General features: G+C 44.9%; 1 protein-coding gene across 2 annotated transcripts in view; it reads right to left on the bottom strand.

The window, feature by feature from the left end:
* Nucleotides 1-26004, bottom strand: part of ITFG2 (integrin alpha FG-GAP repeat containing 2) — a 595129-nt gene that overhangs the window by 213238 nt on the left and 355887 nt on the right. For both annotated transcript variants that reach the window (XM_085652304.1, XM_085652305.1), the window contains one exon: nucleotides 18172-18225. In XM_085652304.1, coding sequence (XP_085508430.1) covers nucleotides 18172-18225 — 54 coding nt within the window. The remainder of the gene's footprint in view (nucleotides 1-18171; nucleotides 18226-26004) is intronic.

Here is a 26004-nt window from a genome sequence, read left to right as displayed (position 1 = left end):
AATGAATAGCACGTGACAAGATAAGAACAAGATTTAAAGGCATTATTACAGGAGAAGAGATTGTGAAAGAATACAGTAAGCAAGTTTTGGGCAACAGGTGGGGGCGAACTCAGGCTGGACAGCCTAAAGCAAATAAAGCCAGCAAATGTGAATTACAAACCACAAAGCCAATGGTAAGCAACCGGCGGAATGCATTCCTAGGTCAGCTTTCTGAATGTGCCCAAGATGTCTTTAGCAAACCTGTCTGTTAAGCTATGACCTAAAAATTAACCTGGTAAGGAGACTACTGGTTTGACTTGTGTTAGCGGGGATAAATACTTTTACAGCACAGTTTACACACCTGTTCATCTCGAGGTGCCTCAGTCCAGGGCAATAGTCAGTAAGGCAAATGGAAATATCATGTGATCAGTGGGGGTATATCTGCTGCAACAAAGGGAAGCAGAGGTGGTGAGTGCAAGCTAAAGTTGATCTCTGATGTAGTCTGATCAGAGAGCGGACAATTCAACCGCCTCAGGTGCTCAGCGCTTAGTGCAAGCTGCGTAGATTGCCTTGTGATGTTCTGACGCACTGTGCACGTAAGACTGCCGTGGGAGCCTGGCAGCGAGCTATCTGTCTGGCAGCCATCTATCCCCAGGAGTCTGCGTGTCACAGTCAGGAGCAATATCGAGGAGAAGGCTAATTGGAAACAGCACAGTTAGGCTTTCGGGGACTGTCACTCTGAAGCTGGCACTATGGGAATTTCAAAGCCCTACGGCGTCGACTGCTGTTTTAATGCTAAACTGTGAACTATTACCCAGGAGTTCATATTAAAAAGGAGCGATGGGAACCAATTAATCTGAGATTTAACTGCTGTATTTAGGGCACTGATTCAAAGCTCATATACGAGGATATATATTTGGTAAGATATTCCTATTTGAAGATCTGCAGTCTTTCATGTGCTTTTCAGTACTACATTTAGGGTAGAGTCAAATATTATTTAATCGTGTTTCGTGCTAAATAAAATAGCACCAAATTTACAAGTGCTGCAAATAGCAGCTGCTTGAGTCTAAGGGCCATATGTATCAAAAAAGAGTTTTGCGATTCTCAAACTGCGATTTTTAGCGAATCACAATTAGAGAATCGCAAAATGCAATGTATGTAGGATTTGCAAAAAATTTTGCGAATCCTACATATTCCTTATTTGCGAATCGCAAATTGAGATTCGCAAATAAGGAATACCTTTCCATTCATTCCTATGGGCTAGGAGGCCGATTGGAATGAATGGGAAGACATTCTCAATTTGCGATTACCAATTAGAGAATCGCAAATTGAGAATGCAATATGAGGGTTGCAAGGGTGCCAAAAGGGCACCCTGTTGCACCCCTGAAATATGCATGTGTGCACATTTTGCACGCACACATGCCCCGAGGGCATGTATGTGCGACATACGGCCTATTAAAAAATGTGCTTTTTTAAGAAAATCGCAAATTACCACCAATTTAAAGTTGGTGGTAATTTGCAATTCCTTAAGGCCAAATAGCAAATTTCTGGTGCTTCCAGCATTGCATTTAAGGAATTGCAATTTGCAATTCCTTAATTGCATTTGCAAAATAGAGAATTGCTAATTTTGCAATTCTCTATTTTGCGATGGCCTTTTGGGATGATACATCCCAAAAGGCCTTTTCCAAATCGCAAACAGGCCGATTCTGAGAATCTGTCCGTTTGCAAACTGAAAAAAGGCTCGATACATATGGCCCTTAGTCGTTTTTCCCATGTGCTTGCGCAAAGTTTTTGCCGCAAACCACGTAATTATGGGAAGTGGCATAACAGCGTAATTTTGTGAAATTCATGTGGGGGAGCACAATGTTAAATTTCTAAAATTACATGAGATTATGCCAGCTACTGTAAATTTCCTCTGGGAGTATTTATTTTCCATGTGCCGTACCTGGTGCACTTCTGCTCATCTGTTCTTTGACTTACTTTATGAAGGGGCAGCAACAAAGGAGGGAGTACTCACACATCCAGAGGGTATCCTTGTCCCTTTCACAGAGGCTGAAGCATCCGCTACTAGGGTTTTCTCCACTGACAGGGATATAATGAGTACTCCAGAGTAGAGTAAAAAAATTCCTTCCATTTTGGTAAGAGCCGGTATAATATAGAATAGGGGCCTATCACTGAGAATTGAGCGATTTAATAAATAAATTAACATGGAGTGGATATTTTAGTGAAGGAAATGGCCCAAATAGGGTCACCTGGGTCACTCACGACCACATCTCAGCCTTCCATACCAAATGACGAGTCACTCAGACAGTAGAGAATACAAACCAATGTCTGTTTATTTAGATACATTCAGAGTGGAGCCCAGTCTGCCCAGTCGCTTAGGAGTGCTGCAGAGGGACTGACATCAACAAGCATAACGATACATTATGTACACTTCGAAACCAATGAAAACATGGCCACCATGGAATTTTCCAAGGAGCTGCTGCTAGTAAATTACTATGGAATACGTTTGGATTCTAAGGCTGGGCATACATTATCTACTATTCAAGGTCACCCTGCCTGTACCCACCACTAGACAAGTGGGAGAAGGCCTACATGTAATAGGACAGGTATGTGCTAATAAGAACAGTGCATTCATTAGTGTAGAAAAACTCAGGGGCGTAAAACACGCCCCCGCAGCCCCCGTGTTGCAGAGAGGCCCTTGCGCCCCAGGGGCCCCCTCACTCAGCGGAGCCAGCAAGCCTCTTGTCTTCATTAATTAAATGGTGTGTGCACGCCCGGCCCGGCCGCTGAGGCTCTCCTCTTCCTTAATTAATTGGTGCACGGTGCGCAGATGTGTCCGCGTCTGCGCAGTCTTCGGGGTGGGGCATAGGGTGGGGCTGGTGACTATTGTCAGTAATGCGCATTGTGCAGTGCAATTAAAAGTGCGTGTGAATCGTGACCAGTGAGGTGAGGGCGGCTGGTGGCATCCCAGGATTTTAATGGCTGTTGGCGATTATACGTTTGGAGAATATAGAATTGGACATTTGAGTGTCGTAAGAGGATTTATTCCTGCTTCAACCATTCCAAAGACCAGACTCTCATAACATGGATAATACACAGCTCCTTAATTTTTTTTTTTTTAAAAGACGCAAGCAGGTGACTCTGAGAAAGGAAGGTAGACCCAAGAGAAGAGGGAAGTGCAGAGCGTTGCTGGGATGTACCTACTACACACCTTATTAAATATGGGTCGTCCGCAGCTGCTGGAGTTGGGAGGGCCCGGTTACTTTACACATAAACTTTATGATGCACGGGAAATGGGGAGAAGGGGACAATTGAATAAATAATGCGCCGAGAAGCCCCCCACTTTGAAAGACTTGAGCAAATGAGAGTATTGTCCAATTAGGGAGCGGACGAGTGTATGAAAGAGACCCGTGTGGATTGGAGGCGAGCACCTCAGCTAAACCTAGGTGATAAAGGCGGCGGACTGTCCGCCGGATGTGAATGAATGAATGCTTCGGTGCTACAGAGGTCACCGGTGCAAAATGTATGAAACGTGATGGAGCAGTAAGTTAGAATGCGCAAGCCGAGGATGAGAGCAGGTGCCTAGCAGTTTGCCAAAAATGTTTTTCTTTTTCATGACGGATGATTAAAGGCAAGGTGACATTTTTCAAAACTGTGTGAAAATGGCGCTTCATCTGTACTAGCAAGGCGGCATCTATGGAGAACACATGACTCAATTAATGTTTTCAGATCAAAGCAAACCGTGCAGCCTGGTGCAATATTGCAATGAATGTGACAGCTTATTACGAACGGTGGTTTCACTGACAATTAAAAGCACCAACGAATTACTTAGAAGGCTCTTTATTTTATATGCTAACTTATGATGACATCATGGGAATAGGCCAGTCGGGCTATAAGTGTATCCGTGAACAATTTCAAGCTACAGCGTGGCAATTCACTGTAAAATAAGGCAGCAATAGGTCTTCACTGAGCACTGCAGCCACCGCCCGTCTACGATAGCTCCTCTCGCGCCCTCAGTTCATTGGCAAATTGAATCAATTGCATAAAAGAAAAAATATTCTTCTGGAAAGTAAAGCGTTGTCTTGGAAATAATATGAATCTTCTGCAAACGTTCCTATAAATGTCCTTTTGTTAGAAATACAATTATGTTCCACGGGTCTTAAAATAAAGCGAGTAATATCCCAACGCGGCAATTCGGGCGAGTGTTGTCCCAAACACCTCACTGGTGCATTCAGACGTCACATCACCGGGCCTATGCTCAGGATGGGGGGGGGGGGGGGGGGGGTGCGAAAGAGAGAGGAGGCTGCAGCGAGGAAGGACTCAAAGGCTATATAGAGAGCAAAAAGGGGGGGGGGGGTTGATGGATAAAGAGAGAAAGGAGAGGGATTGAGAGAGAGCACGCAAGAGGGGAGAGAGGGATAAAAAGAGAGAGAAGAGGAATAAAGAGAGATAAAAAGAGGGAGAGAGAGCAAAAGGGGGAGAGGAGGGATAAAGACAGAGGAGAGGAATAGAGAGAGGAGTGGAATAAAGAGAGAGGGATAAAAAGAGGGAGAGAGAGCCAAGGGGGGAGAGGGATAAAGTCAGGGAGGAGAGAGAGAGCGTGAGAGGGGGAGAGGGATATAAAGAGTTAGAGAGAGAGAGAGGAGAGCGATAAAAAGACAGAGAGAGGAGAGGGATAAAAGGATAGAGAAGAGAGGGATAGAGAGAGCATGCAAGAGGGGGGAGAGGGATAAAGAGAGGAGAGGGATAGAGAGAGAGCGTGAGAGAGAGGGGAGGGATAAAAAGAGACAGATAGAAGAGGGCTAAAAGGATAGAGAGGAAAGGGATAGAGAGAGAGAACGTAGGAGAGGGATAGAGAGAACGTGGGAGAGGGATAAAAAGAGAGAGGAGAGGGTGATTAAGAGAGAGGAGAGGAATAAAGAGAGGGTGATAAAGAGAGAGAGGGATTAAAAAAAAGGGAGAGAGCGAGAGCGATAAAAAGAGTCACAGAGAGAGATATATGAAAGGACCGAAAATTCTTCCTATCACATCCACCTGTCAGCGTTGGTGCACAGTAGTGGGTGCATGTCCCACTATAAAAATGCAAACAGCACTGCGTCGTGGTCACACACAGAGGAAAGCTCGCCTTCTGAGATATAGTTGCCATAGTAGTTTATTCAAAAGTTTATTAAAAAGACTGAGGTGTTAGGACCGGAATGGTCTTTGTGGTGCTATTTCTGATATTTATGTTTGTTGATTGTCTTCATTGCTTAATTTTGCTCGCAAGAAAATGTCACTCATAGTCGTTGAAATGTCACTCATAATTACACTGAAATTGTGAAAATGTCACACATGGCAATCTGAAACCTTGGCAGCTATGCCCCCAGCATTCTGCCAGTATTTCATATTTTAAATATTGTTCGCTAATATATAGGCTACCTCAATATTCTGAACATTCTTTTATAGAGGCAAGAAGAAATTTATTCAGTTTAACATGACATATATGCACCCCCTTGACACTTTCTTTTGCACAGACAAAAGGGGCATCATTTGAGTAAATCACTTTGTTCATTTTGCTGCTGAGCTTGTTATTGTTTTGCCGGTCACTTAAATATTTGCGCCTTTGTGCACAAACTAAAGGGGCATACTTTGTCGAGACTGGTTTAATGTTCATGCTGCTAAACTTGTTATCGTTTTTACCACTCACGTTGAAATATTTGCACCTTTAGGCACAAATAAAAGGGGCATTGTTTGACTGGACAGGTTTGATGTTTATGCTGCTAAATTGTTATACTTTACCAGGCACTTTGCAATATTTATGCCTTCATGCACAAACAGAAGGGGAATTAGTCTGACTAAATAGGTTTGATTTATGTATGCTGCTGCTTGCTGTACTTGCTATTGTTTTACCAGTCACTTTGAAATATTTGCACCTTCATGCACAAACCAGAAGGGCATTGGTTGACTAAAGTGGTTTGATTTTTGTATGCTGCTGCCTGCTGTACTTGTTACCATTTTGCCAGACACTTTGAAATATTTGAGCCTTCAAAAAAGGAATTCTTAGTTTAACCTGGTTTGATTATTGTATGGTGCTGTAGTTGTTGCTTTGAAATATGTTTCTTTATGCACACACCAAACGGGAACTTGATTGACTAACCTGGCTTCATTTTTGCATACTGCTGGACTTGTTTTTACCATGCACTTTGAAAGTATTTTCACCTTGATGCAAGAAGAAAGTTGTATTGTTTTACAAAAAATGCTTGATTTTTGTATATTACTGGACTGGTGATTGCTTTATTATGCACTATGAAAGTATTTGCACTTTTTATTTTGCTTTACCAACTACAGTTTGCATAGATTGTGATTAGGTACTGGCTGATATGCTTTGTTTTTATGCTACATGCAGTGTTATTTATGGCGTTACTTGCATTTGTCTGTAATATGTGTGCCTTAAATCTTGTATTTAGCATTGTTCACACTACAGAAATAATACATTAAAACAGACAAAACATCTGCATCAATGTTCTGAAGCATCCAAACAGTTTTCTTCCTCAGCCTTCTTTGCCTGCCTGTTTTGCAATGCTTACTAATAAAGACATGATGGTAGAAATTGAAATTGCTTCCTCAGTTCACGTTATTTTCATGCACAACCCTTGACAGTCGCTACTGTGTGGCATGCAGCTAATTCGCCAATCTATTTCTCTTGACTTTCGCAGGATACTGAGTTATATCTTGTGTACTTCTCATGTATATTGTCAGTCGACTTTTTATAGAATTACAGGTTTGGGTTTGTCTTTCAAAGTTTGAAGTTATTGTCCATTAATATCAATTCTATTTCAGACCCTTCATCGTTGTTTTTTGTTCTTCAGCCATAGGCAGTTCCTGAGACAATAGGATCACTCCTTGGCATGGTTCTGATTGGTGCCTCAGTTAAATAATCTGCTTTTGACAGTATTGTTACAAATGGCATAGCTTGTATGTTAAGAGTGTTTCCCCCTTTCTCATTAGAACTTAGAGAGACAATATAGAGGCATTCATTTCAATCTTGGAGGTTTCAAATCAAAATATACTAGATTTCTGGGTGGTAGGGCGAAATGGTAGGTGGTGGGCCGGGCCCCTGCGGGGGCCCCCTCCATGTGCTTTGCATGGGGGCCCCCCTCAAGTTTCGTTACACCACTGAGAGAAGGCTGCTTCTCGGAAATGGCAAAGGATTAGTTTTGATTATAATTCAAAATGGCGGCCATACACAAAATGGTGCCACAATTGCTAACCTTACATAAAACAATGCGAAAGTCTATTTTTCTAATCTAACAGACCCTCCTTTTAGCATGAGCTAAACATTTTGTATAATAGCAAAATACATATAATCAATAAATCATAAGTGAACTGCCTTAGGAGCATTCCATGCCTTCAGCATCAGTGAGGGAAAGAGTAAGGCGTGAGGAAGCCTAAAAAATACCCTGATCTATTTGCATGAGGTCTTCCACTTCCTTTTGAATCATAATTGTTCCATTAGTATCATGAATCGATATTCTCTTAGGAGCGATAAGGGTGGTGCAATAAGAGCAACAAAAGGGGAGACACTGGATCAGGACACAGCCAGAGATCAAAATCACAATAAAATAAATAACCTTTTCAAGGATCCAACCCCAACTACCAAAAACTGATCAACTCCAATTCCCTCTCTCCATCCTTTAACATTTTTTAGGATGTCTAAAATGTGTTGGGTAATGTTCTTTTCCATATTGGCGATCCCGACTACACACTGATCCCCTACTAATGCACACACACCACCACTAATAGCTAATGAGCTCGCCAACTTCCGGCCCATCTCCTTGCTGCCTATGTTCTCAAAAATCCTGGAGAGGCATATCAACATACATCTCACATCTCATGTGAAGACTATAGGTTTTTTACATCCGTCCCAATCGGGATTCCGCTCCCACTTCTCCACCGAAGCAACCCTCCTGGGGGTTACAGAGTACTTGCGCACCTGTCTTGATCACGGTGAGACCGCGGCGCTTATTCTTTTAGATTTAAGCGCCGCATTCAACACGGTCTCACACTCCATTCTTCTGAGAGCTCTGAGAACGGCTGGAGTGACTGGACCTGCCCTTGCTTGGCTGGTCTCTTTCTTAAATCACCGCACTTTTCAGGTTGTTTCTTCCGGCTCTTCCTCCTCTGTTCGCTCATCTGCGTATGGTGTCCCGTAGGGGTCTTCACTGAGCCCTATGCTCTTTAATATCTACGTGAGACCCCTAGCAACCATCGTGGAAGACTCTGGTCTCTCCCTCTACTCATACGCAGATGACACTCAGATCCTTTTTTCCCTCTCCTCGGCCGCAGCAAACGCTCCATCTGCTCTTAAACTAGGACTTAGCCGAGTGGCAGAGTGGATGCAGGCGAACCTCCTGAAACTGAACGGAGATAAGACGGAGGTGCTCATTCTGGGCAAGCAAAAGCACCTCTGGAGCCCTGCACACTGGCTGTCAGAAATGGGCCCACCACCCCTTCCAGTGACCCAGGTTCGCAATCTTGGCTTCGACCTGGACGATTCGCTCTCCATGCGACATCAAGTGGTTAAGGTGGCAGCCACTTGCTTCTCCATCCTGGGGTGGCTCCGTAAAATTTTATGGATGCTCCCAGTATGGACAAGACGCTCGGTGGTCCAGGCTTTAATCACCTCTCGCCTGGACTACGGCAATGTGCTTTACCTAGGAGTTACCTTGGAGCTTCAGAGGAGACTTCAGCTTGTACAGAATTCAGCCGCCCGCCTCCTTTGCAAGGTCCCGTGGAGATCTCCAATTTCCCCCTTTCTTAGAGACCTTCACTGGCTCCGTATCGCTAACCGTGTCAAATTCAAGGCCCTCTGTTTTATGCATAAAATCAAGCAAGGATCAGCCCCAGGTTACCTCAAGGCCCTTGTCCAACAATACTCTCCATCCCGCCTCCTCACATCATCAGCTCATGGCAACTTTCTGATTCTGCGCTTCAAACTGACGAGAATGGGCGGATGCTCTTTCTCCTGCGTTGCCCCCAGGCTGTGGAATTCTCTTCCGGCTACACTGAAACTCGAACCATCTCTGTTAAAATTCCGCAAAGACCTTAAAACCTAGCTCTTCTCTCAATAACAACTGCGATGCGTAATCATTAACTCTACTGGCGCCGGGAGACCCCTTGTGGGTAGCTGCGCGCCCTATAAATTCAATTACAAATACAAATACAAACAGCATATCTAGTTTGCTCAGAATATATCCGCATACTTTCCTATTGGGTGGTGATGTCACGCAAAGCCGCTTACATCCAAAATATTCTCTAGCTCTTTCACCCCTGGCCATAACAGTACAACCAAAGGTAATAATGGAGGAGAGAATGTACCCAAAGATGATACCATTACTATAATTATTCACTTTTAAATCTGTCACTCCATCACAGAAACTCTGCTGTCAATGTTCTTTTTACCCGTCTGACACTTGGCTTACTATACTTACAAGGCACGCTTAGAGGGAGCACCATCCCTAGAGCAACATCATCTGTGCCATTATAAACATTTGAGTAAGTGCCATTAGACAAGAAATAAAATCCCGGGTGTGCATAAAGTGGTCATTCATAATCTACTGGAGCATATCTGGTATTGATTCCAAAGGTGCTCGGGTCCTTACCTTTCGCTAAAGACATTGTATTTTTGAATAACACTATCCCAAAACAATTAATATACAGAAATGCGTCAGTACTATTTATTATCGGACAACAGGCAGGATAATAGCCAGCTTTCCGGGTTACTGTTAAATCTTGGTAGTGCCAGCCCACTCAGGTAACCTTATGTTCATATACAATTGATCACAATACGTATTATTGTCACACCCCGGATATTCCCTTCCTCGTGGCTTCCTGTAATATAAACAAGGGCCAGGATACCCCATACCAAGCTCCCCCCTTACCTCTACGAATTGGGCTGGGCGGGTATACGTATAATTGACAAGTGACATTGGATAAGCAGTCCATAAACTTGTAACAGATTCGGTGGGATAACAAGCTGTGCCTTCTCCCAAAAATCTTGTGTGTGTCTAAAAATACATTACTCTGGGCTGTCCTTTTTGTGCGGACTTGGGAAACAACCATATTCTTAGTACATTACGGTACATCCTGATCACGTTCAAAAACCCAGGACACCCCTCCCAGAATCAATAGCAATAAAATCACATGAATAGCACATAATATCTTTTTCTTGGTAGTCCAAAATATACGTGTGTGAACAAAGGGAATCACTGGCTGCTTTTCATCAGAAACCAATCTGCAAAAGGGATGCATAGCAAATGATGAGACAAGGGGGCAATATGCCAGCAAGAAGAACATACAAGTTCCCAGTGTCCGTCAGAGCCACACTGGCACAGGCTCCTATTGTCCATCAAAACGTTGGCGCTCTTGAGCACTGGCAGTGGAGCTTGCTTTGTCCTAAGCTCGGGTTCCCATGTCGGCCAGGATAATGTACCCCAAAGGGGATACTTTCAACCTATCCTGTCCAATGTTCAAACAGTGCACAAATCTCATAGCACCTTAAACTAACTCTGTTGGTACTATAGCAAAGTACACCCTAACTTACACAGTCCCTCCCTGTCTAATCTGATTTCTCCTTTAGTGCACCGTTCCTCAGCTGAAGGCACAGATTGTACCTAGTGACTCAAGGCACAGAAGGATCAGCGAAAAGGGGCTCCTGGATAGCTCGCATTTCTGTAGGAACTGCTGCAATCAGCACTTCATCATTTTTCTCACCCATTTGGTCTTTGGTCCTGGCAAAACAATACTCAGCTGATGTCTTGCTGCTGCAAGAAACTCATATGCTGGGCAACAAGGCCCCATGTCTTTCTCGCTATGGATATGCTACGGTGTATCACTCCGGCTTCTCCAGGGGGGCATGCGGTACAGCCATATTTATACATCACAGAGTCCCATTCCAAGTCACTCAGCATTGGTCTGACCCCGGTGGCCGCTTCACGGTCATTTCTGGTACTCTGGCTGGGGAACGGATCTCAATCGGGAGCATATACACCCCACCTCCTCTTGGCCAGACATTTATTGACAGACTGATGCAGCTCTGGGGGGGATCTCCCTGACTGTCTGTCTATCCTGGGTGGGGACTGGAATGACATAATGGCTCCCTCGGCTAGATGGCAAGCACGACCTCCGGCCACTCCTCCTCCTAGGTCCAAACTCAATATCTTGACACATACATTAGGGTGGGTGGACACTCGGCGGGCATTCCATCCCTCTGAGGCCGGTTTCACTTATGCATCGTCCGTACAACCCACCCTTTCATGCTTAGATTACTTCTTCCTCCCACGAAGCTATATTCATTGGGTGTCCTATACCTCTATTTTACCGCGCGGCTTGTCCGATCACTCACCAATCCAACTCAAACTCCGCCTGCAGACCAGCCGTGCCCAATATCGTTGGCGCATGTCCCCTTGGCTGCTTAGGGATACCGGGTATCAGGAGATGCTCCATCGGGCCACGGCGGATTATTTCACCTTTAACACTGGGTCTACCCAATCCCCGATTATCTTGTGGGAAGCCTTTAAACCTACCATTCGGGGGGATGATATCAGTTATCGTACCAGAGAAAAGCGGCGCCATATGGCCCAGGTCCAAGACTTGGAAGATAGACAGCGGGCCCTTCAAACTTCGTTAGTGGAAGGTTCCGATGATGGTGCTCGCCGCAACTTGCTCCATGTCCAACAGCAGCTACACCAGTTGCTTACTGACAACGCCAAGGAGGCCTGGCTGGAGACGCAATATAGGATCTACCAGTGAGGTGACAAATCTAGTCAGATGCTCCACAGACTATGCCAAGCGAGGGCCGCCCCGACTCAAGTCCTCCTCCTGAGATCTCCTGTGGGTGACCTATGCACCTCCCCAGGGCCTGTGGTACAGGCCTTTGCCGACTTTTATGCCGACCTATACAGTGACCGCGAGGGTCTCGCCGAACTGCTTCTTGATGCCTTTCTATTAGATATTCCCCCCAGGCGCCTCTCGGACGAGCAGCGAGGTGCTCTCGATAAGCCCATCTCTCTAGACGAGCTGCAGGCGGCCATTGCTGCTACACACCCAGGCCACGTACTGGGCCCAAACAGGTTCCTCTGCGATTTTTTGCAACCCTCATATAGGGAGGGACCCTCGGTCCCCACCTCCTCAGCGCGTTGCACCACGCATCAGAACAGAAGATCCTGCCCCCAGACTGGCGCCACGCCAAAATAGTTGTTTTCCTTAAGCCGGGTCGTCCCCCGGAGGACCCGGGCTCATACCGCCCCATATCTTTACTAAACTTTGAGCCGAAATTACTGGGGAAGGTGTTGGCGGATCGCCTCCACACCTGCATTCTAGATCTCGTACACCCGGACCAATCGGGCTTTATGCCACAACGTTCTACCAGACATAACATCAGGCGCGCGCACACTGCAGTCGCTGAGGCCCACCGTCTAGGGCGCCCTGCGGCAGTCCTGCTCGCCGACATTGACAAGGCGTTTGACTCCTTGAGTTGGACCTACCTTTTTAAACTTTTAGAAGCGGTAAACTTAGGGCCCCGGTTTCGTGCATATGTAAAGTTATTATATTCGGATCTTACAGCCTCAGTTCGCGTGGCCGGCTACCATTCTGCTTCCTTCCCCATCCGCCGAGGGACCAGGCAGGGTTGCCCCCTCTCTCCGCTCCTCTTCGCCTTAGTTATAGAGCCCTTAGCTGCATGGGTGCGCCTGGATACGGTCTATTGGGGATTGGACTGGTCACCTGAATGCGTAGACAGGATAGCCCTGTATGCTGATGACGCGCTGTTCTTTTCCGACCCTTGGGTTACTGGGCCGAGGGTACTTGAGATTCTGCGGGTATTCGGCGAAACGACTGGCCTACATGCCAACCCATCCAAGTCGGTCCTCTTCCCTATATGTGGCGAGCAGGGGAGTCAAACTTGGGCCGCACAACTAGTTATTGCTGACGAGGGGTTTAAATATCTTGGTGTCCACATCACCAGATGTCCCACTGTGGCGTGGTTGCGTAACATTTCCCCCCTGCTCGCTGCTGTACGTGAGGAGACGACGGTGTGGTCCCACCTTCCCTTATCATTATACGGTCGGTCCGCTATTTTTAAAATGGCGTCCTTACCGCGATTGCTCTATAGACTGCAGAATTACTCGTATCCTATCCCCCCGTTGTAGTGTCTCCAAATCAATGCGCTTCTAAACAGATTCCTCTGGGGGGGGGGAGGGGCGATAAGGGTGGCCCTGGCAACCTGTATCCAGTCCACCTACTGCGGCGGGATTGCAGCAGCAGACGTTAGAGCGTATTATTGGGCGTCGCAGCTCCTAGTAATCAATGAATGGTGGTACAACCCCCAAACTGATCCGGCTTATGCGGTGGAACGGCTCTTCCTGGCAGAATACCCACTGCTTTGTCTTCTATACAGTAACTCGTCCTTAGAGGCCCTTCCCCCGGCCTGCTGTACTGTACTTCAGGTCTGGAGACGTATGACCCGGTCCATGGGCTGGTGGGGCATGTTGATGGGCACGGCTCCCCTTTGGCAGGGCACGCATCTCCGGCCGATCTCCACTCTAACCGGATTCCACAGGTGGGATACTATAGGAATCTCTACGTTGGGAGATGTGATGCGTGGGCCCACACTTAAATCCTTTCAGAGGCTGCAGAAGGAGTTTGACCTGCACAAGTCTCAGCTTCGTAAGTATCTTCAGCTTTGCCATGCCCTGTCCCCCCTGATAAGGCACCTCCAGTCCCTGCCCGAATTCCACCCACTGGAGGGTAGACTGTTATTGGGGGATCTAGGAGGACACAAAATCCGCCAAATCTATCAAACTTTGACTACACACTCCAAGACGAACGTACAAAAGACTAGGGCCGCGTGGGAGGCAGATCTACTGGCCCTGACGACTATGATTGGACAGAGGTCCTTGCCAGCCCCAGGTATGCGGCCATCTCCTCTAGGTACAGACTGATTTAGTTTAAATACATTCACAGAATATATTACACTCGTCTTCACCTGTGGAGGATGTGAGCTATTCAGTCCCCTACATACCTCCGCTGTAACACTGAGGAGGGGTCGTTTCTCCACACAGTCTGGGGCTGCGGCGCACTACAACATTTTTGGTCGGGTGTGTTGTCCTGTCTGCTGCGGGTGTTGGGTTGGGACATCCCGGCAGACCCTAGACTTACACTTTTTCACGGCACAGAAGACATCGGGGGTAACAGATACAAGCAACATCTCTTGTTCCTAGGCTTCACCCTAGCCAAGCGAAACATTGCGCAGCATTGGATATCTTCCTCTCCTCCTGGGGTGGCAGTATGGACAACAGCCTTAGACAAATGTATGTCGGCCGAGGTGGCGGTATTTCAGGCACGGGGGTGCCCGCAGAAACATGGGAAAATCTGGACTAGGTGGGCAAAATACAGGGGTATCGACCTGTCCTTCCTCGTACAGCCAGCTAACCCGGACCCTATTGAGCGACTGGTTGTAAGTGACTCCCCAATCTAATGTACTCTTTGGTTGCAGCTGTGGACTTATTCTTGTCATAATACTTGCCTATATTGTTCTTCATGGGAAATGTGGTGTGTGGTGTGGGGTGGTGGGGTGGGTTGTTGGATCGAATGTTTTGTAGATCTTCTGGTGTGACCCTCTACGGTATCTTTTGTTCTCACAATTTGTCATTTGCCTCTCTGATGCATACTGGAGTTCGCCCACTGGTGGTTGTAAACGCAATAAAATTTGTTGTTAAAAAAAAAAAAGGTTGGTCAAACCCACTTCCAGTTGTAAGTTCTTCTTGACCAAGGAAAGTAGTTCTCTGCGGAGTAACTAAACATCTCCTGAGATCCAGCATTGGTGTCTGTCTCCGAGAAGTGAGGGGCCATTACCTGAAGTCTCTGCAGCTTGTTGGAGATCTGTGGGTCTGCCTAGTGCCTGCATTAGAGTAAACTGAGAAAAAAGGAGAGTGCCTGGTACTGCAGGAAAAAAGACTGCTCACTCCCACTCCCAGAGTGTGAAGCAACCAGAAGAGACAAATCATAATGGGAGCGTAAACTGCGCCTTCCCAAGCTCTGAGCGGTTAGCTGGAATCCCTGTGTGGTTTATGTGGCAAATTGATAACCATGGGCAGCCCCCAAGTCACAGCTTGCTGTTCCACATCAATGCAGCATGACCAAAGGGAGCTTTATTGCTGCTGCTGAAACATGCTGTGCAACCTGCGAGGACCTACAACACTGCAGTAGCCGAGTACTTCCAACGGCCTGGAGACTGCAACTGCCGAAGTCGAGAGACTGCTGCCAAAGTCTGCCATTCTGCTCATTCCCAGCAGTAAGATTCAAGATGCAGGCCTGCTGCCCACAATCATGCATCCGCTTTTCAATGCAACGGTGAAGAGCGCATTACCAATTTCAAAGCCAGGACCCAGCAAACAAGTACCACTCAGCTTGAAATTAAAGACTGAGAGACTGTATCTTCAACTCAAAAAGGTAAAAACACATTAGGGAGATAAACAATTCATAGTGCAAACTATTTTGCTAAAACCCAAGCAACACTATTGGTTGTTAGAAAAGTCTAAAAATGATTTCACCCCTGTGCCTGATTCTTGACTATGACCTTTTAATCACTGCCAAAACACTGTATATTATTGTGGGCACCAAAGAACCTGTTGTAGACCGCTATAGAGTTTACGAATTGTTGTAATTGGCTACCGCCCCATAAATGTGTTTGTAGAAGCCTGTAACTGCCCGCCCCTTACGGTGTTTCGCTTTTTATTTTGCTGTGATATTAAAGTACTTTACTTTTTACCAATAATTGTGTTTGTTGTTTGACTGATTGATTTCAGCATCTCTGCCCCACACAACCTCCCAGAGAAGCCTTTGACTGCTGGCCATCGCTACCCAGGTGTAGTTGGCCCAATTTACATAGCCAGAGCACAATGGACACCCCAAGACACTGGAGACAAATTACCACAACCATCATGGTTGCAGCTCGGTAGCCCCCTCCCGCTCTGTACCCCCTAAACGAGGTGTGACATACACCCACATGAAAATTGGTAAACATGATTCATCACAAACAGCTACTAATGTTGAATCAGTGCTGTATCCAGGATGAAACCTAGTCAACAAGCGCTACTTAAGAGTTGAGCTCATTTTAATTTGACGCTGAGAGCGACCTACTATCCAAGCACCACTACTTCCAGTAAGGATTTCCATTAAAATTATTTGGACCAATCCTTGGAAGGTTTGTTGCATGGTTCATGTAAGGAGAAAAAAGTTAACAAAATCTGCCACGGTTTAATAAGAATATTTTCCTAATCCTAGGCCAGGATGGAAGAGATGGCACCCATGGGACCTAGGAGAGACCCTGCAGGTAACGTTTTGCGGATTCAGCACAAATGGCTCAAAAGTGATGCGGGGTAACAGGTCTTCGCCTTAGGGGGACGGATTTGATGAGAAAGTTCATGGACACATGAGAGTAACTTTGTTGTTCTATGTGGCCTTAAAATTTTCAATAAAGATGGGGACCGAAACACATACAGATAAAATAGGTGGAAGAAAATTGTTAACTAAATAGGAAGTTTAAAATGAAATCCAAGAAGCTAATTCCTGAGCATAAAAACAAACAGTAAAATTGGGTGGCCACGTTGGATTAGGAACACATGCATCTGCGGCAAATATATTTATAAAGATAAACTGAAGTCTCCAGGGCGCACACCCGATCCTGAAGTTGGGGGCTCGTAAGCGACATAAGTTTACCCTCCTGGGACTCGTACTGGCTAAACTCTGCATTGCCACACACTGGACTCACCCTATACTCCCCTGGCTGGATAAATGGAAGGCTGACCTGAGTGAGTGGGGTGTGGCTGAGGATTGCGGTCTGTGCTCGGTTCATACTGATGCGCAGAGTGCAATCTGGGGGACATGTTGGAGAGCCTTCTGTCGGATGAAGGGATCGGATGAGGAGGCTGTGGTGTCTCCGCAGACGACAGATATTTCTGCCCCCACGTTGACACCGTAGGGTGACCCATTGACTAAGCTGTTGTACAATTTATGGCTACGCGGCGTACATGGGAAGGAGTGACCAGAGATTGCACTGATTGTGGGACACGGGGTGGGGGGATAGGTGTGGGTTGTTTCTCTTTTCGCCCCCTAGCTATCCCTGCAGAATAGATAGCTCGTATACTTATTTTAGCAGATTGAGACGCTTCCAATCGCTACCCCACGCATGCACTCCACTTGCTCACTGCCCAGGTGGGATGGTGAACTGCCCCAGGAGCCGGGGGGGCTTGACTCATATGTAGAATTGTTTCCTGCCCTCTGTTAAAGGATTTCTTGGGGAATACCGACCGACTGCCTGTCGCTGCTAAGTTTGTTGTTTTTATTGTTATGTTTTTTTCTGCACATAACTTACTCCTACGGAAGTTGTCCTGTGTATTATATATAGAGATGTATGCATTGCAATGACACTCTGGAGCCGAGTACATGGGCAAACATTGAGGCTGCAGTGATATTTTGCACTAGTAACCTGAAATGTAAGATAACGTGATTCTTTTTCGTTGCTCCATGACCCTGTGGGACAACATGTAATGTGATTCTCTGAATAAAAGACGAGCTAAAAAAAATAAATAAATAAGATAGACCTGAAATCAAACAAAATGTGTCTTTTGTTAATTTTGATAGAAACAAGTGTTTTGGGATTTCTTTCAAAGAGATAAGATACAAAATATTATGAGAATGGTTATTTTTGTTATGAAATTATAAGAGACTACACGCAACAGAAAGCAGCCAAAAAATGAATACTGTATTTCTCATTTACTCCAGTACTCCCTTTCCATCCTCCACGGCCGCAGGCAATTCCCGCCATACATTTTGTATAGGCCCTAGCTTGCTGGTATCCTGTTAGACTGATACAAATGCTTCACTCTGGTATCTAAATTAGTCACTACTCATATTGGAGAAGAGTAAATAAAGATTACCACAAAATGTTTTAGTCATATGTATGAAAACACCAAATAAACCTCTGTGACAGGACCTTAAACTGGAAAGAAATGCCAGGTGGGGCGGTCGCTGTAAACCACTTTGCAGTTTTAATAGTGCACGATTTATTTTAATCTTAACTGGCACCACTATAGGGACCCGAATCTACAGTGCCAGTGAAGGAGCTATAAATAAGCCAGATCTACTCACCATCCAAGGTGCAAAGGGCAAAGAGGCCGGACTTGCTAATCTCACCATTGGATCCTGCCGAGAAAACAAATCCTAGTTAAAAACCAACAGGCAGACTTAAAGTATTGACAAGCGTCACAGAGACATAAATTTAACCACATTGCATACAAAAACTTTTTTATAAAGGTATGTCACAAAAGTGGCTCCGGGTTATTACCGCATATTGACATTGGGGTTGTGTGGTTAAAGTTGACATCTTTTCAAACGATTTCTTTTAATACACATTTGCTTGCATGGCCTCATGAGATAATGTACTCAGAAATGGTTTGCTTACAGTTATATTTCTTCGTAGGCATATTATCTTGCCTTACATTCTGAACAAGGACTTATTACACTGTGCGAAATGTCGTTGTTTGTTGTCCGTTCGGCTGTGTGAATACAATCAACAATGACAATAGGACCAAAACTAAGGCACAAAACGAATGGGTGCAGTTTATTGTATAACCAACACTATGCCTCTGTGTAGACAGAGGAGTATCTCGATGGATTGTCAAAGGTCGCCCATGCCTAAATTCTGGGCTGGCTGGAATTCAACACCATCCAGAAGAAGACTGAACTGTTCTACACCAAGGCAGGCTGCTAGATGACACACGCCCGCAGGTAAATGGGGAGTTAGACCACTCCAGGGTAATCTGGAAGAACCTGTACACCCTGTGCTTTATAGGATAGGCAGCGCTAGGTAGGAGTGCAATTATATGTATTCATAAAAACTAATGTAAAGGCACCATGGTTGAATTATTAATTCTGTTCACCATTCTTGTAATGCTGGTAACAATGTTTTGTTCCATTCTATTAATCATTGCAGCGCACGGATTTTATACAAGAGTACAATTGTTTCAATACATTTTTGAAATTCCCTTTTGGGCATGCCCGATTTACTAGCAAAAGGGTATAATCTGTTTCCACAGTTTCTTAGGGGAATTAGGGTTGTCATGATCTGAGGTTGCAGACACCACTCAATGCTCTGTCAGTTTAGGGGCCCAGATGGCACACTGCAAGCTAGTCGGGAATTAAGCCAACATATTCTGATGGTAAGTACGCCCTAAGTGGCCAAGGGTATACCCAGACGTGGGTACCTTACTCGCAGTGCCACTGGATTCAAGCTAGCATGGCTGAAGTGGCTGAAGTGGGGAGATACCCCGAAACAGGTCCCAGGATGGTTGTTTCCGGTACAGGGATGACCTGGCCTGGCAGTTCGGGATGGTCTGTTCCCATTGGGAGGAGGGTCAAGACTGATTTGCATATGGCTGGGTTCAAACTAGGGTGACATGGTGAGCAAAAGAACAATGGATTTAACACAGATCTCTTGACTGGGGATGAGTGTTTAAAAAATGTCATCACTCTGTCCATCATCCTGTTATGTTTGCTATGCTCGCCCTATATAGCCAAGGGTATGCTCAAACTTGGGTCCCTTGCTCGCTGTGCCACTGGTTTCAAGCTAGCCTGGCAGATGGGGGGTGATACCACGAAACCAGTCCCAGAATGATTGTTGCCTGTCTAGGGAGGACCTAGCCTGGCAGTTCGGGCTGGACTTTTCCCATGGAGAGGAGGGTCAAGCCTGATTTGCATATGGCTGGGTCCAAACTGGGGTGCCATGGTGAGCAAAAGAATGATGGATGTAACACAGATCTCTTGACTGGGGGCGAGTGTTTTAAAGGTTTCAGCACTCCCTCCATCATCTTGTTGTGTTTGCGCAGAGTGGACTCAGTCCCACATAGTTTTGAAGCATATATTGTCTAAACGCACAGTCTGACTAAGAAAATTGGAACCGCACAACATTGGTTAATTGAATTATTCACATTTACATATGCCATAAATGAGCACAGTCATGAATTGACTTGACATTTACAATGCAATACAATTACAGCTGTTTGTGAATTTTGGGGACTAAATAATTAACAGGGAAGGCATTCGAAGACTGGAGCTGCTCTAGGGCAGTAAGATTCCCACTAAAGCAAAACAAGGCTGTGACAATTGGTTGGTCATTTAGAAAAGGTTTTTGAACTTATTATAACATTCTTGTCTGATTGTCATGCAGGATTCTCAAACCAAGAAGCTTTTTGTCTTGATTCTGTATCCACCTACTTGAAGCTGAATAAGTAAATGCAGCCACCTATCACAGACCACAGATAACAAAAACTACAAGACAAGGACATTTCCATGTACAGTAATAAGAAACACTGCATATGCTGTACTTACACATGTTAGAAAAACAGGCAGTAAAACATGCCACAAACAATGTAGGTACAGGGAAGTATAGGTACAACATGTGCAATTACTTGCAGGTGGAACTACAAGTGCTGGCTGTGTGCCTCGATGTCTAGCTGACTATGTTAAAACACTGGGGAGAAATGTAAAAATCTTGTTTATACTTTTGAGGTGTGAGGTCTCCGTAAAGCAGACATTTTTATGTCCTTAATCTGTTTGGTTTTCATGAATAAAATATGGCTGCAGATTGAAGTATCTCTAATCAACACCAAACGTTCTATGGTCTCATGCTGTCAATGTTGAAAGGGGTGAGGTAAAAGATACTGCTTACGTGTGTAACATGAACTTGGTGAATGAGGGCCTTGTTGGGCCTTCAAATGGTTTAGAAGGGACTGAAGCACCACAAGATGTAGAAAATGGAGTTAAAGAGGATAGCCTGTCAAGTCTGTCCACATTAACATAATTTATGACATCATAGACGGACAAGTCTATCCTCCCTAACTCCATTTACTACATCTTGAGGTGCTTCAGACCTGTTTAAACCATTTGAAAGCTAAGGATTTAAACCACTGGGACTGTGGATTCATGAAATTACATTGTAAAGAGGATTTTGCGTTTCCCTATATCCCCATTATGAATGTAGTTGATTAGCTTTGAGGGATTGTGGGATGGCACCAGTGTTGCTATACCAATGTATTATGCCAGTTTACTGGAATTCTTCATAATGTATATGATACTATATTGATTCATTTATATAAAAAACATTTTTGCTTACAAAAATATGCCTGTGATGGAGCAAGGAGTCGTAGAAAAGAGACTTGCTCGGAAGCAATCCGCTCCTTTAACTCACTAACAAGTTATTAAATTTGTTTTGTGTTAAACGAATGCGCACCACATGAATACGTGGGTTAGTGAAGCTTGCTTATGTGTTTACTAACTTGGATAACATGAACGAAGGACTAAAACCGCTTTAAACGGGAAATCTTTATTGCACATGTGTCAACTGCATCTACGTACGATGACGAGCTAGCGCTTGGAGGGCTATTCCTCTGCATGAGTTGAAGACACTAAAATGGAGTCTTGAAGAGTCGCGTGCATGGCATCTGCTTAGCTGAAATGAAAACAAGCTATTTTACTAATGCTAATGCTGGAAAAGTATTAATAAATAAAGAGTAGAGGTGGGTGGTACACAGTGCGACCACTTTATTTGTGAAATTAATATTTGTCTTTCTGACTTCATCACTAGTGCGCATTTGGGCCTCTCTTGTATAACTGAAGTAAGCTGAGTAAAAGGAAGACTGCCCATTTACACTGAAAAGCTTATCCCGGAATGATAATTTGGATGTTGAACGGAAGCCAAGGACACAAGTGATATACTCTGGGAACGGATGGTGAAAAGTTAAACGATGTGGACTTGCATTCAGAATGTTAATAAAATGTTGCAAGATTAACATGAACTAAAATTGTGAATAAATATTAATGACATGTAAGCATGGTGTGACGGAGGTTCTCCCCTTGCCTGACCAATCATATTTCGTATTTTTACGATATTGAAACTTTAGTGGGTGGAACATGAAGAACGAAAGGTATAATTAAGATAGCGTTAGTTCATTAGCAGAGCTCTGGATGCTGTCCGGGTAGCGGGAGATGCTGTCCGTGTAGCGGGAGATGCTGCGAGATGCTGATGAAGAGCCTAATGCAGAACCTACTATCCTAATTTAATTGGGTTAGATCAGAAGATCGCGGAAGAATCTCGAGGAGGAAGAGAGTGTCAGAGAGGGGTGCAGCGCAATCGTCGGTATTCTAGAGAGGTCAACTATCCTGTCCTGAATCCTGTCATGAAGTCTTTGTCGCCTGACCTTTCCCGGGGGACCCTTACCAGCTCCTTGGCCATGGGGTTGGTCTTTCACACCATGCTTGGTAACTATAATTTCACGTTATTTGCAGATGTTCTTTTCTCTCTGTCCTCTTCCTTTCTGAGCATTGATCATTGTATGAGTCCGTAGTATATGTTTGATGAATAATCAATTGAATTTTCTCTCCTATGAATGATGGTGATTGTACTGTATTTGTGAAGTGGTTCACATGCATTTAATTAAGATAAAGATTTAAAACTCTCCTGAGTCTGTGGTTATTTACTTTAAGGTATAGAAAAGCTAGAATTATGTTAATTATCACCATCAACTAGTTCAACTGAGGAAAGAACTTTTTGATCAGTGAAAAGTTAGTTAGGAGTAAAAAATAACTAATACTAAAACATTGTGAAAATATAAACTTTGACAAACCAGCGGTTTACTCAATTGTGTGTGTTTATGGGCCCAGGTGAGTATAAGGTAGTAGACTATCTGTTGTTGGTACACCGCTGGATCAGTTTTCTGGTAGCAGAGTTATGGTTATTATTCACTAATTTGGTGATAAATATTGATTATTGATTTATGTTTAACAAAAGAGTTAGCGTCTTGTTTTATATTGTCCAGAATCCCGGTAAAATGACTAGCGGTGGTGACTGGAGCCACAATGCAGTGAAGTTACTCGTCTGCTGGAATAATACTGAGAAGCTACGTAGAGCTGTCAGTATTAAACTAGGGCCTATTTCGTATATAAGCTGAGATAGCAGAGGGTTCACTAGTGAAACTTTGGTCTTATTTCCCAGTAGGGGTAACACTGAAGGAGTAACAGGTTCTCCCGAGCTTGAATGAAGGGTAAACAGGGGTTTTACTTGCAGTGGAAGAGGAGTAATTCTGAAGCTCCAGAATAAGTCGAAATCTATCCTTTGTTTAGTGGCAAAGACAGAGTAGCGAATGTTTTCATGTTGTTTCTAATGAAGTTTTATTTTATGAAGAGTTGAAGAAATATGTTTTTCATATTACCTTGTGAAGGGAGGGTCAGTCGCCGGAGTTGTACTGACATCACAGTGAGCTGCGCTGGGATTGGTGGAAAACAGCGGGCGAGCGACAGAAGCAGATTGTGAAGGAGGGGTCAGTAGTAAGGAGCAATACGGACGTCACAAAAGGCTGCGCTGGCATTGGTCAGACCACGAGCCTGTGTCTGATTGGTTGATAGATAGAAGCCGCGGTAGGATTGGTCAAAAAAGAATCGTATGTTGAGTCCTGATTTGACTGCAGGTGTGAGTTGTGCTGACATAGGACGAGACGTAGGTAGTAGAGCTAGAAGATATACGGAACAAACCTTCCTATATCGTCCGTCTGAAATGTTCAGAAGACGAAAGAAAAATGACGTCAATGAGGAGAATAAAATATTTCTTTAAGGAAGACAAACCTGTAATAACTAGAGAGGGAATTCCAATCCCGCCACCTAAAACGCCTGCTTCATTTATGATGATGGAGAAAGGATATCACACATGTGTATGGTTGGAGAATTGGGTGGAGTATATGAAAGATGATGGTGTTTTGGGCTTTTCCGGAACATGGTACTTTCAATTTAAAGATACTTCAGAATTTGAGAGATAGAATGAATACGTTAGACCCAAATCCTAGAATGACACAGTATGAAGCTTTGGAAGAATGGGAGATTGAGGCATTTGATCATGATTATATCCAGTGTTCATGGCTGAAGAACAGTCGGGAAGCAAGTGTAAGGAGAAAACAAAACACATGAATGTGACATGATATGGTGAATCAGATGATGAATTGTTGGAGAAAATTCTAACTAAAAATCCTCCACCGTACCAAGAAGGACCCAGTAGAGTCACCCCAAGTGCACCGGTAATGGGAACACCCTTAATTCATCAAATTTTACATGAGTCAAAAGACGATGCCCAGCGCAACGCGCAGCGGACGCGCGCAAAGCAAACGGTGAGAGCGAGAGCGAGAGTGCCTGCTGGTTACGTTAGAGGAGCGCCTGGCAAAGGGCCCTCTGTGTTACTAAACCACTGTTAGATTGTTAGATTGGAGCGCCTGGTAAAGGGCTCCCAACGTCGCTATCAGCAAGATTTACATGATATTTTAAAACATTGTTTTTAGTCTTTTAAACATTGTGTTATATTGTGTACATTTTAGAAAATCCACTTTTTAATCACACATTCAATCGTACCGCACTCTTACCGCACTATTACCGCCTTCAGAAGCACATACTCCCCGGTCCACCACCGATTCTTCGGATTGTGTGGAGGGAGTCACGTGCAACAAAAGGGGGCCGGCATTTCCGGTCCAACCCTCCAATCAGTCTAAAGCAAAACGAGTCAAAAGACGATGCCCAGCGCAACGCGCAGCGGACGCGCTCAAAGCAAACGGTGAGAGCGAGAGCGAGAGTGCCTGCTGGTTACGTTAGAGGAGCGCCTGGCAAAGGGCCCTCTGTGTTACTAAACCACTGTTAGATTGTTAGATTGGAGCGCCTGGTAAAGGGCTCCCAACGTCGCTATCAGCAAGATTTACATGATATTTTAAAACATTGTTTTTAGTCTTTTAAACATTGTTTTATATTGTGTACATTTTAGAAAATCCACTTTTTAATCACACATTCAATCGTACCGCACTATTACCGCCTTCAGAAGCACATACTCCCCGGTCCACCACCGATTCTTCGGATTGTGTGGAGGGAGTCACGTGCAACAAAAGGGGGCCGGCATTTCCGGTCCAACCCTCCAATCAGTCTAAAGCAAAACGAGTCAAAAGACGATGCCCAGCGCAACGCGCAGCGGACGCACTCAAAGCAAACGGTGAGAGCGAGAGCGAGAGTGCCTGCTGGTTACGTTAGAGGAGCGCCTGGCAAAGGGCCCTCTGTGTTACTAAACCACTGTTAGATTGTTAGATTGGAGCGCCTGGTAAAGGGCTCCCAACGTCGCTATCAGCAAGATTTACATGATATTTTAAAACATTGTTTTAAGTCTTTTAAACATTGTGTTATATTGTGTACATTTTAGAAAATCCACTTTTTAATCACACATTCAATCGTACCGCACTCTTACCGCACTATTACCGCCTTCAGAAGCACATACTCCCCGGTCCACCACCGATTCTTCGGATTGTGTGGAGGGAGTCACGTGCAACAAAAGGGGGCCGGCATTTCCGGTCCAACCCTCCAATCAGTCTAAAGCAAAACGAGTCAAAAGACGATGCCCAGCGCAACGCGCAGCGGACGCGCGCAGCGGGCGCGCCGCCGGCGCGCCAAAGGCGCGCCAAAGGCAGGCCCGTCTGCGCCCGTCCGCGACGGGCCGGGACCAGGGGCCATACCCCCTGCACAAACAGGCAGCCCCAGCCAAGGTAAAATGAACTACCGCACATATTACTCTAGCGATGAGCTCAAAAGCCTCAACAATAAAACAATCGGTAACCCAGCACTATGTGCACGAATGGGACCTGTAAATACCTCAGGCCCCTTCTGCTGCATTAATTGCAGATGGGAGAGTATCAGCTGGCTCGAGCCCACTACAATAAGTACCCCAAATTTTATCCTTAAATGCATTTATATCAATGCCAGATCACTACCCAGACATGCTATGGACATATGGGACATCCTGACTGAAATCAACCCTGACTTAGCTTTTATAACAGAAACGTGGCTTGATCATCATAGCACCCCCGACATTGCAACTGCCCTCCCAAATGAGTATAAAATACTTCATTT

The sequence above is a fragment of the Triturus cristatus genome, chromosome 4_1 (assembly GCF_964204655.1).
Source record: "Triturus cristatus chromosome 4_1, aTriCri1.1, whole genome shotgun sequence".
Classification (NCBI taxonomy): Eukaryota; Metazoa; Chordata; class Amphibia; order Caudata; family Salamandridae; genus Triturus; species Triturus cristatus.
This window is presented reverse-complemented; position numbering and strand designations above follow the sequence as displayed.